The sequence below is a fragment of the Halyomorpha halys genome, unplaced genomic scaffold (genome assembly GCF_000696795.3).
Source record: "Halyomorpha halys isolate HHAL.00 unplaced genomic scaffold, Hhal_1.1 Scaffold152.1, whole genome shotgun sequence".
Classification (NCBI taxonomy): domain Eukaryota; kingdom Metazoa; phylum Arthropoda; class Insecta; order Hemiptera; family Pentatomidae; genus Halyomorpha; species Halyomorpha halys.
In genome coordinates, this window is record NW_027109315.1 from 791,532 (window position 1) to 808,028 (window position 16,497).

The window sequence follows — 16,497 nt, forward strand, 5'->3', positions numbered from 1 at the left end:
ATAACTTTAGTTATATTTATTATTAACATTCACTTATATATAATATATGTAGTGAAGGCAAGTACTTTAATTTTTTATGACATATACAATCATATTGTTCAAAACTCGGTCTTGATCTTTGTTGCAAATTGGATACGTTTAATTAAACTATTATTAGAAATATTACATCTTCAACTTAGATATCCTACAATTGATTAATAAACACATGTTATTGCGTATAGTATAGTTAATTAAACGGAACTTAAGTGATAATAAGGATCATTAAAGTAATGACATAATAGGCAATTACAGCATTAAAAAGTCAGATTGATTTAGAATTGATAGGATAGGACGAACAATAAATATTAAGACACTTTTTTCTTATAATGAATTCCCGATGAAGCCTCAAAAACAGACTTCTTTGACAGAATTCTACATCATCAAGAAAAGTGATAAAATGAATCTATATCAAGATTTTTGTTCCCAACATGTGTGTACGTGAGGTCTCTCATGTGAGGCCTAGGAATAGAGACTGTAATTGTTTTTCAGCCACTAGCTTCCCCTTCACCTGTTCAATCAAAAACCAATCAGTCCGCCAATGCTACGCCAGGTATTTCCTTTCGGAATGACTGTTCCTGGTTGATATCAAGTTATTTAACTGTACTTCATTAGCCTCAGTAAGAGATTAGGGAGAAACATTATATGCACTTCCATTAAATAGCGGTTGTCATTATACAAATAAAGAAACTAATAAATAGTATAACAGTTATTAATGGGTCATCCATTATCAAAAGTTGCGCAAATTCTACTTCTAAAAATTTATAATTTCGAGCAACAAATATTCATATCGATAAAGGAGAAGAACCTTTAATTATGGTTTCCTTCCAATAAAACTTTTTTTTGTAAACACTTTTAATTATTTATTTTATTTTCATTACAAATTTTCCTGATGTGCTCGAATTAGTGGCGTTAGTTACAAAACAGGGTCTGAGATTCATGTGTTTCTTCTAATACATAGCTCGCCCCATTATAGTTTGGTCCTCCGGGCTGGATTTGTCTACTTTTATTAAACGCATCCAATGTTCACAAAGATATTTGAAAATTTATGGTTAATTCAGTATAAATTACAATTATTTTCATTCTTATACAGAGTGTTAATTTTTCTGTTTCTTTCTTGAGTTTTGAAAATTCCGAAATGATACGTGGTAGGTATTACTAATGAATGACGTTTCTTTAGGTAATGAATTAGTAACCTCAGTTCTTCTTTAATGCAATTGAGTCAAATATCCAGAAGAAAGGGATATTCTCTTTTATTTTCTCTCTATATTTTCTATCAACTATCTATTTTTCTGATCCGACGTCTCCTGTAGACGTAAATGAACGAACACCACGATGTATATTTTACGATTTCCAGGCAAATGGAACACAGGACAAATATAAAGGACGAAATTGTATGAGAATTAATGTTCAGTAAGGTTTCGTCTTTATATAATTAAGGATGAGTCATAATAAGAATTTGAACTGGGCTGGCCAAGGATATTGCCAGGATATTGCAAGGAAATTTTGGTCATGGATTCTTACGGGAAATCGAATACTCAAACGATTTTGCCCTATACGTTTGTTCGATATTCTGCGCAGTTTGCCTGCGTATTGTCAAAACTCGTCTACCAAAAACAAAAACGCATCAAATCTGAAAAATGACCGATACAAAATCGTTTTAGAATTAGATCCTCAGTGCAAATCCTTAATTAAAAGTACTCATTTCAATTGCAAATTCCTGACTTGAGTGCGCTGGATAAGAACTAGAATTATTATCACGCATTTATTTTTACGCATTGGTTCAATTACTTTTTAATTAATATGATCCATGCATTCCGCGTCATATAGCCTTATAAATTTTCTACAGATATTTTAGAAATCTAAGAGGGATGTTCTACAGTTAATATTTATAAACAACTTTTCAGATACGTAAAGAACAGTCGGAGGTACTATAATCATCTAAATTTTAACATTCAATTCTACATCGTTATGCATGAATTACTGTATGGCTTTAAAATAATACAAAGTTGTAATTTTGTACTTACTCTTTTTGATAGGAAGCATCTGCCTGCCCTTGACGATGCCGTAGATTTCCGAGCCATCTTTGGAGCTGTCAGCACCTGTCAAAGATAAATTAATTAGTGAGAGAAACTAATAACAGTCACAATAAATTGAAAACTTTTGTTTTATAACTGAAAAAGTATAAAATGGGACTGATACAGTCCAATCAATGGATTTATTGTGGTATAAAAATGGTAATAATTGCGAACCGAAAAAAATCATTAACGAATTGTGGCTTTGACAAGGTCCTAATTAACAAAATTGGTTAAATAGTGTTTAGCTTCCAATTAAATATCAGTGCCAACAGTTGAAAAATTAAGGAACCGGTAGTGTGAAATAGTTCTATTCGGTAACAACATTTTTTATTATGTCATGTTCCCTTCTAGGTTAATAACATAATTAGGGTAGTTATAATTTAAAGGACTAACGTAATATTAAAGTTATACTTTCTGTTTAAACTTTATAGATAATGGTAAATAAGATGAAAATGTATGGGGAATATCCGAGTTCTGTGTATTTCTTTAGAAATGGCTCTTATAATTACTTTCTCATTAGTTATTCTCAGACCGAAGATTTTATGAGAAAAGAAACGACACTCCAATGAGTTTGACTTGGTTTGACCACTTCAATATTTGATCTTGAAATGCAAGAAGAAATAAAATTTAATTAAGGGTTTCATGTCACAAAAAAGAATACTACGTGAAAAATATAAAGTGGCTAACCACATAGAAAAAAAAGCAATGGGAAATGAAAGGACAAGAGAAAACAAGCGAGAAAGTCAGTTCTGTATTAATTTAGATCTTGAAAATGGAATTCCATTCCTTAATACCAATAAGTACCTTTCACTGGTGAATATTGAATCCTTACAATCCAATAGTACATTCCATTGTTACAAAGAAAGTATATCGTGTCATCTGGTCAGAGGTGATGGCAGGACATGCAATGATAAGCGAGAGCACCTCAGAGATTAATAGTACAGAAGAATGGTTTTTGTGAAATGATGGCTTAAACAGAAACATGGATCACTCAAAACCAAAATTTAGTTGTGTTAAATAACTCGAGTAAAAAAAGTAATTGAAATAAAATCCTTATCTGTCATAAAAGGATTGCAAAATCTATGAACCACCAACAAACTAAACTAAAAAATACAGGTCATAAACATTATATTAGACGAAAATATGGTAAAAAAATCAATATTTTTGTGGGACTCTTCACACACAGGCATTAGTGGGAATCACTGTTGGGCAAAAAGGAGTTTAACTATATATACAAGTTGTTGGAAATTATTTGGAAATACAACTCCTCTCGGAGTTGATTGTAGTTGTACTCGTAGCTCACATTTAAAAATACAGTGATTGGAAAAAGGGGTTGCAAATAGATTTATGATTGATTTAGTTGGAACTGTAGTTGTGAGGATGTGAGATGCACAAATAAGGACTAACAAAAAAATCATACATTGTTACCATTTTTTTTATTTATGTGATTAATTAAAAATTTAAGTAGTATCAGGCATTAAGAAATATAATAATAAAAAAAATATAAACTAACTTCGTTAAAAAAATGGATGAAGGAAAGAAACTTTTAATTTCTCAAATGACTAAATGGATTGGATCAATCCATCGAAGAGGATTCTGTACGCACTGTAAAAGTAAATTGTGATCTTTCTAACCAACAGGGTTGAAAAAAATTTGTTCAACAGGGTTGAAATTTTTTCAACATTTCTGAACATACGGAACTTCGTACCGGGAGGAAGAAACAATAGCGTTCCAGAGGTGAATTACGACAAAGGATACCTAATCCATTTCAAAGCAAGATTAGGAACAAAGCAATGGAAAAAGTTCCATGGAGGTGGATCTAAAAGAAAAGTAAGAACGGGCCGCCTAATTCCACTTCGCTGCTATTAGAAGCAAGCGGTACCTCCATTAACTTTTTTTAAATCGTTTTTAACTGTCACTATGTTTTTTAATAACATTTATTTTTGTAAAATGTCTGGTTCGCTAGAATGCAATTACATCGATATATTAAAACAATGCATCTTCGAACTTTATTATTCTCTCATATTGTTCAATATGTTAACTCAAGGATTTCGCTTAAAATGATAATGCAAGGTTATGGAAGGATTCTTGCAGGAATATTTGCCTCACAGCAAACTTTTTTCTAATCCTTTCATCATGAATAAAAAACCAAGGTTTTTCAAGGATGAATATTTTATAAAAAATCATAAGAAAAATGTCTTAAAAAATACATATATTACATTTAATTTCAGGCCGACCGGCGCCGCTACTAAAGCGCGCTTAAAAGTCACTTATTTCTCCCCGGGTTCCCTAAGAAAAATCCTAAGCACTTAAGTACAGGAGGCCCATGCATAAAATCCTACCAGTACAATACATATCTGCAAATAATTTTAAAAATTAGTTTCTTATAAATTAACGAATTAGGCCTTTTTTTTTTGTGGTATTCTAATAAATTAACAAAGTTGTGGCCTTAACTCCTACCGAAAAGGTTATTTCATAAGAAATCCATTAAAATTAAATTTTGAGTCGACTGGCTACTATAACATAACAATTCGGTCAATTAATATGTACTAAGCTAAAAAAAATTTTTTTTCCACATTCTGCCCCAATAGTATTATGATTGAATCCAAACTTCACTCGGCAACGCATTTCAGGTAGTCCTTAAAAGGTTATTCAGCACATAATTAGTTTGATAAAGTAACCAATTAGATATTTGAGGACTCTCTTTCGGTTCTAAAAGCAAGCGTTTAGGTTTGGATTCAAATTTAGTACTAAAACTCAGTTTGTGGCAAAATTTTTAAAATAATTTTTGCGCTTTATGACATACTTATTGACCTAATCGGTATGTTATGGTGATCACTCGACGTAGAATTTAATCTTGTTTAATTCCTTATACTATGAATTTTTCGCTAGGAGTTAAAAAAAAAAGGATCTAATTTGACACTTTATTAAATTAGCTAGCTAATTAGAAAGAGTTTTAGAACAGCCAAAACTGCGCTTTTGTGTCAAATGTTATAGAAACAAAGTTCTAAATTATTTGGACATGTTTGTGTCAATGGGCCGGGCTGCTCTACTATTTACTGCTTCCTTGTTGTCCAATAGTGCTCCAGACCCGAGAGAGGTATATGATCAAAGTCATATGCCTCTAACTAATTATATATAAACGACAGATTTAGCTAGGCCAAACCGGGGAGTTAGAAGGGATTTTTTTTTTAGAGATACTACTATATACTGTGTTTTCAGAAAAATACTAAAAAGTAGTTTTAGTTAATTGCAGAATCACAGAATGGATAAAATGAAATTCTATATTCGTATTTTATAGAAATTTTGAGTGCTTTAATTTGTTTATGGAATATTATTTATTTTAAGTGAAAAAAAAAATTCTTTTACAGAAGATTATTTATCTTTGGGGGGAGGGGAGGGAGAGGGACGGTAGCAATGCGCCTGTCTACCAACCCAAAGGTTGTGAGTTCGAGTCCCCGACCCTACTTCGGTGTTTTTCAAGCATAACATACAATACTCACGGAAGTGACGAACCCATCCCTATGAAAACCACGGGAAGAAACGCGCGGTGTATTCCCTAGTAAGGAGAAGTCCTTCAAAACAACTTTAAAGCTCTAATTATACACCGGAGTGTAAATTAAAGAAAATTACTCATTAGAGTAAGAAGTGGATTTAAAAAAACAGAAGGTCGAAAACTGATACTATCAACAGGTTCTTGCTTGGTATGAGGGCCTTTAACTAAAATGTTACTGTTTAATTATAAACTAACTGCAATTTTTTTTTTCCGGTTGGCTCCACAAACCTTGGAGATTTGGCCGCCCGAACCAATCTTCTCCATTCCTGCCTATTCTGGGCTACCGCTTTCCAGTTTGTTGCATGCAGCTATTTCGCATCTTTGTCGATTCTGTCTATAGTGTCCGGTGACAGTATACTTAATTTTATAGATTTATCTTCTTTCTTACAAGTGAAAGGTTTTGTGAATTTTTTTCTACACTATCATAAAAATGAATTTTTTTCTACACTATCATAAAAATTTTGTTTTTTCCATGATATAGCATTTTTTATGCAAAATATGAGACACAAAATACGTACAAAACATGTAGGTACTAGTGACATGATAGAATGAGTAAATGTTTGGAGAATAAAGAGGACATAAACCTTTTAAAAGTCCTTTAAGCCCTTCAATGTAGAAGGTTCAGTTTTAAAAGTGCCCCCCAGCTCCACTCGAGACTAATGAGGGAGAGAAGGAAACGAGGTGAAACAGAAAAAACAAAAGTGGAGTATAGGAAAGCGACGGAGCTACCTTTTAGACAAAAGAAACAAAATGCCACATTAGGGCTCAACCCTCTTCTAACTTTTTTTTTCCTTCAAGTTAGAACATTTTTAACTCCACCATAAACCCCAAGTACAGCCAAGGTTTACTCGTTTAATTCCAACTTTTTATTGGAAAACTAATCCAACTGTTCAGTCACGAGAATAAGGAAACTAATAAACTTGGAAAATAAAACTTTCAAATGCACAAACAAGTTTTATTAGGTCACAGTCACTGACTTCTTGTAGTAAGGATTTTAACCCTATGGTATTAAGAAGAAAATTATTGTTTAGTAGTAGTTGTTTGGGTTTTATCAATTTATATAGCAATAAACCAGGACAAAGTGTTTAACTCGAAACCACACACCCTGCAAAATCCATAATAGTTGAAAAATAAATTAAACATTATTGTATTGAATTGGATAACCAAGCAGAATTAACTAGGACATTTTTCAGTTAACGGTGTATTTGGGGTATTCATACAGAGCCTCTGTCGCGGACGCCTCTTCTTCTATAAGTAAGTTAAATTATATAATAAATCAAAATAAATATTTAAAAAATTATGATGAACCAAATTGTATAGATAATTTCAATTTCAAAAATTTTATTAAAACCACAAGATGAATTAATATTCAGTCCTATAAATGGAGAAATGTTTTAATAATTTACATGACAAGTACATAATACATACATATTCTCAATGATCTCCCTAAAAATGATAATGCAAGGTTATGGAAGGATTCTTGCAGGAATTACAATGCAAGCCAAGTACATAATGGATACATATATTATAGTAATTTATTCAAAGATTGCTAAATAAGGATTAAGAATTGAGACTGATAACAAGAAAATAAAATCATTCATATTCAGACGTCTAAGCATTCATGAAAATTTCTGTAACTTAAATTGTACCATAATTGGAAAATGACCCAACTATTTATGTCAAAATACATTTAGTATGTAATAGTGAAAACTCTACTAAATATAAATATGAAATAAACTTTAAATATAAAAATTCAAATATCGATATAATTATTTTGAATAGCTACTATGTACACCTATTGCCAGTAGTACTTCTTATAGTACAAGAGCCCAAGAGGAAAAAAAAGGCAGTTATCTCACCCCAATTTTTGATAACTTTATTGAAACCTATGTATAATTAATAGTCAAAATTGAAAGGGATAAAAAAAACTAATTTTTCATTCGGAGCTCTATATACTCAAAAAGTAGGAACAACACAAGAAAACCTAAGAGAACGTCATTTAAAGAAGAGTAAATTTGCTAAAATGTGAGCCCAAATAGAGTTATTTGCGTTAAATAGTTTTCCAGATATAGCTTTTTAAAAAGCTTAATGGGACGTACTAAAAGATCAGTAGTTAGTGAATTTATTTTGAAAAATCTATATCTCAAAAACCGTTTGAAGTACAAATGTCTATTAGCACTCAAATTAAAGCTATTTTAATGAGCTATAAAGTATTTTATGATTTTTATCTTCGGAGGAGTAATAGTTTACATGAAATTTGCTAAAATAAATTGAATTGTCATTTCCCAAATTTATATTCATATGTGAATATCATAAAAACTACTACTCCTACAAAGATAAACAAAATTAACTATTTTGTAGTCAATTTAACTAGCTTTAATTTGAGCGCTGGCAAACATATGTACGTCCAATGGTTTCTGAAATGAAGTTTTTCATAAATCAAACTTATTGTCCGAACAACTATAAATCAATTTATTTTAGAAAATAATATGAAAACTGCTATTCCTACGACGGTAAAGGTCATAGACTTATTTATAGTTCATTAAACTAGTTTTAATTTGAGTGCTAATAGACATCTGCTCATCTCATAGTTCTTGAGATATAGAGTTCTCAAAATAAATTAACTAACTACTAATCTTTCAGAAGATTTTTTAAGAAATTTTGCTTATTAAAAAGCTATATCTCGGGAACTATTGGACGTAAATAGCTTTTTAGAGTTAATATTTCAGCAAATTTACTCTTCTTTAAATAATGTTCTCTTAGATTTTCTAGTGTTGGTAGTTTTTAAGATATAGAGCTCCGAATGAAAAATAAATGTTTTTTTAAGGTTTTGAAACAGCCGGCATTTTTATTCCCCCTACCTATACTTGGCAGACTCATCAATGTTGATTAGTAATTATACATAGTTTTCATTAAAGTAATCAAAAATTGGGATGAAATAACTGCCTTTTTTTCTTCCCGGCTTTTGTACTATTACATAAAAGCAACCTCAGGCAGTAGGTTGAACTAACCTTGAACTATTCACAACAGAGAAATTTTAATGCAATTTACTTTTACTTCTCAAACGCATTAGAAAAGGGCTAATTTAAAGAGATGTACGCATATAACTGTAGAGCTTCATTTCTAAAAATGTTTGTATCCAGCATCCGATTGAAAACCGTAACACGTCAAGTGTAACCCAATCGAGTGCTCCTTTGAAGGACTTTCGATTTGGGGCTCTCCAATCAGATTGGGAGAGATTGGAAGGAAACATTTCTCAGGATGGAAAAAGGAAAGAAAGGATTTCAGGAAGAGATTAGAAATGTCAAACCCAAAACGTTCAGACAGAATAAGTGATTTAACAGCCAGAATGCCGAATTTTAGAATATTTCATGACAGTAACTAAATCATTTTTTTAAATTATTATACATAAAACGAGCGAATAAAAAAATATTTAACATTGGCATACAATTTTGTTTTTCAATTGGCCAATCTGCAAAAGGTGTAGTTTAATTTCGGTTGATTAATAAGAGTTGAATGAAAACCTCACTTGACTAACCTTTGAGTGAACCAACAAACGTCCAGTCCAACTTTTGAGTAAATCCACAAACGGTTTGACCCAGTCCAACTTTTTTGTAGATCCACAAAAGTTCGACCCATTCCAATTTTTGGGTAAACCCACAGACGTTTGACCCATTTCAACTTATGTGTAGATCCACAAAAGTTCGACCCATTCTAACTTTCGAGTATATCCACAAACGTTTGACCCAGTCCAACATTATCGTTCCACTGATGCATCATCGGTGATCTACTTTCAACTAGCAACTTTACTTGGAGATGGTATGAGGACTTTTATCATACACTGACAGGGTAGCCATAATTATTACTGAGTATGAAAACTAATCGGTCAAATAGAACTTTATAATGAGCAAATCAACTCTTGGGCAAATCAATCCCTTAACTAGGAGAGGTTGGTCGCAGTAAATTAGGCCTATTCCTACGAGTTTCATAAAAACCTGTAAAAATGTTTATTACTAGCAGAACAAAGATTCTTTAGAGCGACAGAAGGACAAGGCCGATTATAATGTAATTTGGCCCACATATTCCTTGCCTAACTTTAAACATTTTAATTTGTTGCACTCTACCAGTTCTGAGCATCCAGTTTGAACAACTGACTTATTTTAATAAAACTTAATTACGAGTGGAGAAGCAGGTATAATGTATTTTTTAACTTTCGACGTAATAAAAAAATTCAAATATGATTCTATTGAAAAAAAATTATATTTAAATTACGATCTATCTTTCGTAGTTAAAGTTAAAAAAATTAATTCATCATTCTAATCCATCACCCATAAAATGCTAAATCCAAAAGGGTATAAATAAAATTTTTATCTGCAAGAGATGGCTTAAAGATTGAGGCTTCAAAAGAAAATCCTTATCGACCGCAAATGCCGCCCTCATCTGCATAATACTGGACGCCATTCTCATAAACTGTCGCAAGGAAAAAAAGAAAAGAAAATTGATCAAAGTAAACCTAGTCGGCAGATAAAACTAAAAAAAAAATTTTTTTAGTGTACTCAGTAAATAATTTTCAAAAATAATTAAAGTACTGGTGCAGTTTTTAACATTAACTAACAAACAAAACAATTCTACGTATTTCTTGTTCTTAAAAGTTAGATGCGAATATGAATACTAATAAAGCCAAACGGGTTGAAATGAGAATGTCCTGTAAAATTGATGAACAAAATACATCCATGGGTCATTCTCGAACTGCAACTTTTATGCACAGAATTTGGCAGACGATACAGAAGGGAGCTTCTGCAATGATTTCGAGTTATGATTCGAGTACAGTGTACTTTGGTTTTTTTTTCCAAATGCAGCTTGCTTCCAAAAGACAGTAAAAATGGTATTTTTATTTACCTTCTCGTGTCAAACAAATATTATTAAATGATATTTACTATTAAATAAACTAATTTTAATCAATTTGACACTTTTAACCAAGAAACATTTAGAGTTAAGAAACTGTAATTGATACATTTTGAGAACTTGATTTCGATTTTTTTGATGGTTCACTTGTGTCACGTTCTCAAGCGTAACGTTTTGGAAAGCACGTCTCGTAAAACTTGCTTTGGAAGCTTTTCTAGAACAAATGAACTAAAAAAAATTTGTAATGATAAATATTTATCACCTTCGTATGTCGATTATCACTTGTTTGTTTTGTTTTCTGTCTCGGAGGTGGGAGTATAATGGAATAGGTGAGCTGTCAGGAAAAGTGAAGCAAAAAAGGCGGAACTTATGATGTACCAAGGGACGTAACAGAGGAGTAGGGACAGAGTACAAGCCAATAACTGGCTGCCTTCAGTTTCAGTTCAGATTACAATGGTGGACACTATTGTATAATTTAGGCATTCCCCGATAGTTGGGGGATGTTGCCCAAATTAATTAAATGTTAATGGCATTACCGTTTGAATAAATAGAGCGGAGCATATTTGATGAGTTTTAAAATGATTGAAGATAGCGATATAGGGAAATGATCCTCTATTCTTGAAATGTTTTAAATGACAAATAATTCAAGGGGATATGCCAAAGAGTTGTACAGTAAGGTTTAATATTTAATTTTTGTGGATTGTAATTGGATTACATGAAATAATAGACGGTATTACATATAGTATTAGATGCTGTAGATTACTTGTGTTGAAGATGTTATAGGTTACACGGTGAGCTATAGAGATCTTGAAAGTGCCTATTCTTGTTCTCTTCTTGTGTTATCTTCCCTCTTTCATCCTGTCTCCGTCCCTTCGCCTGAGTGGAGTGTAGTTTGTTCACTAATCGAGAATTATTTATCTCAGCCAAAAATGAGGTTGAGATGCTGTTCACTGTTATCTCGCAGGGGCCAAGATGGCTACCAAAGCCTACTTCTTCATTTATGTCAAATGTGAGAGGGGGCATCTTCTTCAAACACCTATTAACCTCAACGTAAAAAAGCTCCGTGTTTTGAAAAAGAGTAGGGTTATGCCACATCCCAGTTTTCTGTCAATACTTCTTCAATAGTGAACCTTTGTATTCGATGAAGAAAAAAAAAATTGATCCTCTTTCCCTCAAAAAAATTGAGGTTTTACTTTTTAAGATACATCCAATCTAAAAATCCAATTGATGTTCATTCCAACAGAAATGACATAAATAATGCATTTCAGGAATGTTTGGAATAGTATAACTACGTAACTGAAAAATATAATACAATTAGATATTAGTAATGAAGTTGAGTTTCACACTGGTCGAATATTAATTATCTCGATCAATAGTTGAAATATTGCCAATAATAAAAAATGTTGTAAGGTGCAATGTTCATTAAAATCTTGAAATAAAATCTGTTAAAAAAGGGATAAAGAGAGGGAGAATACAATTGAACTGTCACAATCTTTCAATAAATAATAATATTCTATATCATACTAATAGCTGCTGTAGTTTTTGTTACGAAAATCAACGAAAAACCGGGGAATATCTATTTTAATTGCTTCGTAAAGCAGGAAAAAATATCCATAAAATATTAATAATACGTAAAAGTCGGAAAATACTTCAGCTGGAATTTTCTCGGCAGTTACATTTGTTGGCTTTCAGATAAGTTTCCGATGATTTAATTTTTCTGATTTCTTTAGGTCACAGAAAAAAAAATGTGGCGGATTATTAAAGAATGAACCCCACCCTTCCATTCTTATTTTATTATCCTCTTGAAATCTACTTCCACAATCCATGAGTGAAGACTTTCCGCAATCTGGAGACAATTTGCGTAACGGCCTGGGAAGTTCTCACGGCCCGGCAGAACCGCTAGTTTAAGTGAACATAATTCTTTCTGCGGCGCCAAACTAACATACTACGAGTGCCTTACCGTCCCGGGGTCTCAAGTGAGCCGTGAAGCTTGTCTCTCCCGGAATGTCTCCTTCTAAGAGACTGAAAAACCACAAACCTTGTGTTTTATTTTCTAGGTTTCAAAAAAATTAAATAAATCACCGCAACACTGTTATATACAATAATAACTTCACATAATAACGTAAGCAATAACAACATACCCTCTATAAAGGCGTATTTATGAGTAAAAGTTTGCTCCTCATACATACATTACAGTAAAAGTAATGCTTTTAGAGACAACGTCATGATGACGATATCGATTATAGTAACACTAGTTGAACCATTTTCTAGACGAAGGACAGTATCTGAATAATGTATTATTCGTCGCAATTTCTTCATAACATTTCTATAATAATGGAAGATTTAATTAAATGAAAACGGTAAGAGGAGTTGTGTGGGTTTGCCTGTTACATATCCTCAGTTGCTTCTATAAATAACTTACTACACTTCAATGCAAAAGTGAAGTCGAAAAGTAGGAGATTGACCACACCCCCGAAGCTCAGTTTTACATTGAGATTAAAAGGAATATCTGTTATTATAATCATAGGTGAAATAGAATGAATTCACACCTCTGGAGTTCACTAAAAGGACAGTCTATTTGGCTCCCATTTTCCTGGCTTTTTATTTCCTCCATTGTACCCTTACTTCCAAGTTATTTTCTGGTTCTGAGAAATGTTGAGAAGAAAATCATTAACGGTCCAAGAAAAGTCTATTACGATTTGATAGTTGAACAAGAAGTCCGATTATTCGTTCTCAAAAGATCAGGGCGATTCCTATCCATCATTAACCTTTCTAGGCTGATAAAGAAAAAATACAACGGAGCTTTGAGAAGGAATCTTTTCCTACTGACTATTGTTGTGTCGAATTGGTTTAAAACTCGGTAATGAAAATATTCTTATTAAAATTTCGTTTTAAATATGAAATAATATACTGTTAATAATCAAGGCTTGGAAGAACAACTTATATCAAAATTCTAAATTCTGAAAAACAAACCTAAACTGAATTTGAACGTCTTAGAAAAGAATTTAAAAAACAATTTTACAAATTTTTCAGAAAAAAAATGCTTGGTTTATGAATGTGAAAGTTTAATATTTAACACAAAAATAACAGCAAAAACTAGAAACCTCTAAAAAATAAACACAGATTGTTTTTGCTTCAAGCTACAGATTTATTCTAAGATATTCTAATTTTATTTAATTCTATGAATTAACAGAATTATGTTTCCATTCAGTTGAAATATTTGCAATTTCTTCTTTTTTTTTTTTAATAAAAGAAAAATTTATATGTTTCTAATTTGAAATTTATAGTTGCCCAATACACAGGTATTTAATTCAGAATTCCTATAATAGTGTTTAAAATTATATTTGACCAGGTGAAAATAGGATCAAATATCCTGATTAATTAAAGTGATATGCCAAATAATTTTTTCTCAATATTAATTACCCATTAAAAAACAAAAAAATACAATACCATTCATTAAGGAATGTAGAAACAGGTCTTGGAGGTAATCAGGGCAGGATGAAGACCGAAACACCTCCCCTTTCCCAAGATTAAAGGGGTACCTGGTGCGCTAAAGGTACAGAGCGTAAAGAATCCTTCCGGGATCTTACATTACCAGATGGGAAACTCAGATGATCCGGGTATTCGATAGCTCTTATACTAATTTCTGGATTTCTTTAATACTCTAAGAGATAAAACATATTTCTTCCCTTATTTTTATTTCTTAATTAAGAATATTATGACGTTTTTTTTTTAAAAAGTTACAGTTTAAGTTGGAGAGTCTGATTCTGACCAATCACCTTCTTGCACAATCATTGGTCTAGCAACAGTACTACACGCCTGATCCGTCATGGGTTACAGTGGTACGGATTTAATTTAATTAAATGAAAAAAAAAAATTTATTTACTGAAATTTACAACATGTATTAAATAAAAATACATGCATTGAATTCTATTACAATGACATGGCACAGACTTATGAAAAATTTACTCATTGGTAGGATTCCAAAATGAAAAATTTAAACAAAAATATAACCAAAGCGTTAACGGAGTTACTATACAGCGATTTATCTTATTATATTTGGAAGTGTGATACATGAGTATTTTCCCTTAAAAAATATTTTATAGTACATTCATAAAAAAAAAAAAAATGGAAAATGAACGTTACTAAAACCTGTAAAACATATAAGTAGTTCTAGAACTCCAAATAGACGACTATGATGTATGTAATACAATCTGGTGCCGCACGCACAACACACAACTTTTCCTAAGTATCCTACTTTCAGATGAAATTATTCTAGTATATTTCAAAAACAGAGATTAATTATTCAGGATGATAATATGTTTCATATATAGATAAGTGAAAGTAAATTCACTTATGAATTTACCCCATACGATGAATTACCCCATTTTATTCTAACATTTTCCGTAATGTTAACTAGTCGTAATGTAAAAAATGATCAATTTCAAACGATTTAGCCTAAAACCACACGTAAACCTAAGGTAAATCTTGCTTCAAGGATTGAGATTCCTTTAAGCGTCGTAAATAATACAACACAATAAGAGAGATAAATGAAAACTCATGTCTCTCTTCGGCACCAATCAATAAACATAACATAATTTATGCTATGAGTACAGAAAGATAAAAATATCAAAGAAGTCAAATATACAGAAAAAGCTGTAATAATTCTAGGGATATTCTTTTAAGAACATTAATCCTTCCCCCATACCAACAAAAGCTGCTGAAGTTACTCCAGCACGACGGAGGCCCTAACCTAAAACAAAAGCTAGCTGTAACTAGTACTCACTCTTGGAGACGGTGTCGTATATCTCGGATCCGATGTCTGACTCGGTGTCCGATCGCGGGCTGAAGGATACCCTCTTCCTGCCCGAGGGGGGCAAAGACTTCCAATCGTGGCGGCGCAGCTGCTGCCTCCGCTCCTCCAACACCAGGCTCGTGTCCGGGAGGAAGGCCGTCTCCATCCGTCGTGGGGAGAGCGAGAGGAGGCGGCGCAATCCTCCTGCCGGGCTCTTCTTCTTAGTCTTCTGATCCACCGTGGGGGGCATCCTGCAATAGAAAAGAATTTGAGTTAAAGCATGTTATATTTTAATAATAATAAAGGCTTAATGATCCCAAATGTTCGATGCCGATCCCACCAATCGTTCTCTACATACATCTGTACAATGATACCCTTCGAAATCCAGTGATGAGTCAATCCTTCCACATAGCACACGTGTCATCCTGGGCAAAGGCAAATTCTGCCTCCCCCTGATTAGGTATTTTAATTTGAAAGACTAAAATACACAGTAATTCAAAAGAACCTTTCATATATATCGTGTATTGTACAGGTTACAAATAAGAAGTCATGAAATGAAATGGTTCAAATTTTTCCTAGATGTTATTATTATTTATTGTGAAATTTTGTTACCCCCTAAAAGTGTTTCACCCTTATTGGAAGAGACCCAACATTTTTGAACACTATTTGTAATTTAAAAAATCTTATGGTTCTTTACGGCGGGACTCACCTCAACACACCGTCGCTTAAACGCAATAGAATATATCTCATTTTTCAAAAAAGTTTTTTAAACATTTTCCCCAGTTTTTTGACACCATGCTAACAACAGTTTTTTTAATTTTTTGATATTGTGACTTTTGTTTCTTAAGAAGACCTCTCTTATTCATACATCCTACCCACTGCTGCGAATTTCTTAGTCACCCCCAAATTAATCGCTCCCAGGAATTCTGAATTTTCCACCTGTTCCAGGACCTTGTTTTCTCTGATGACTGAAACTACATCTCTGTCTGATTCCTATCGTGTTTCAATATTTTGGGATATGCAGTTGGCAAATCTTACTATTTCGTGTTTTCTTATACAGACTTTCAACCGCAAGGTTATGACCTTTATCAAATCATTCTTTACCTGACAACTCTAAGATACCTATC

At 32.4% G+C, this 16,497-nt stretch overlaps 1 protein-coding gene across 1 annotated transcript in view; it reads right to left on the reverse strand.

Moving 5' to 3' along the window:
* The window catches only part of LOC106678649 (coiled-coil domain-containing protein CG32809), a gene marked incomplete in the record, with an annotated part of 525,778 nt that overhangs the window by 398,938 nt on the left and 110,343 nt on the right, over window positions 1-16,497 (reverse strand). Inside the window, 2 exon segments of the mRNA XM_067047514.1 lie at window positions 2,064-2,138; window positions 15,362-15,621. Of these exon segments, the coding sequence (XP_066903615.1) occupies window positions 2,064-2,138; window positions 15,362-15,620 (334 nt within the window).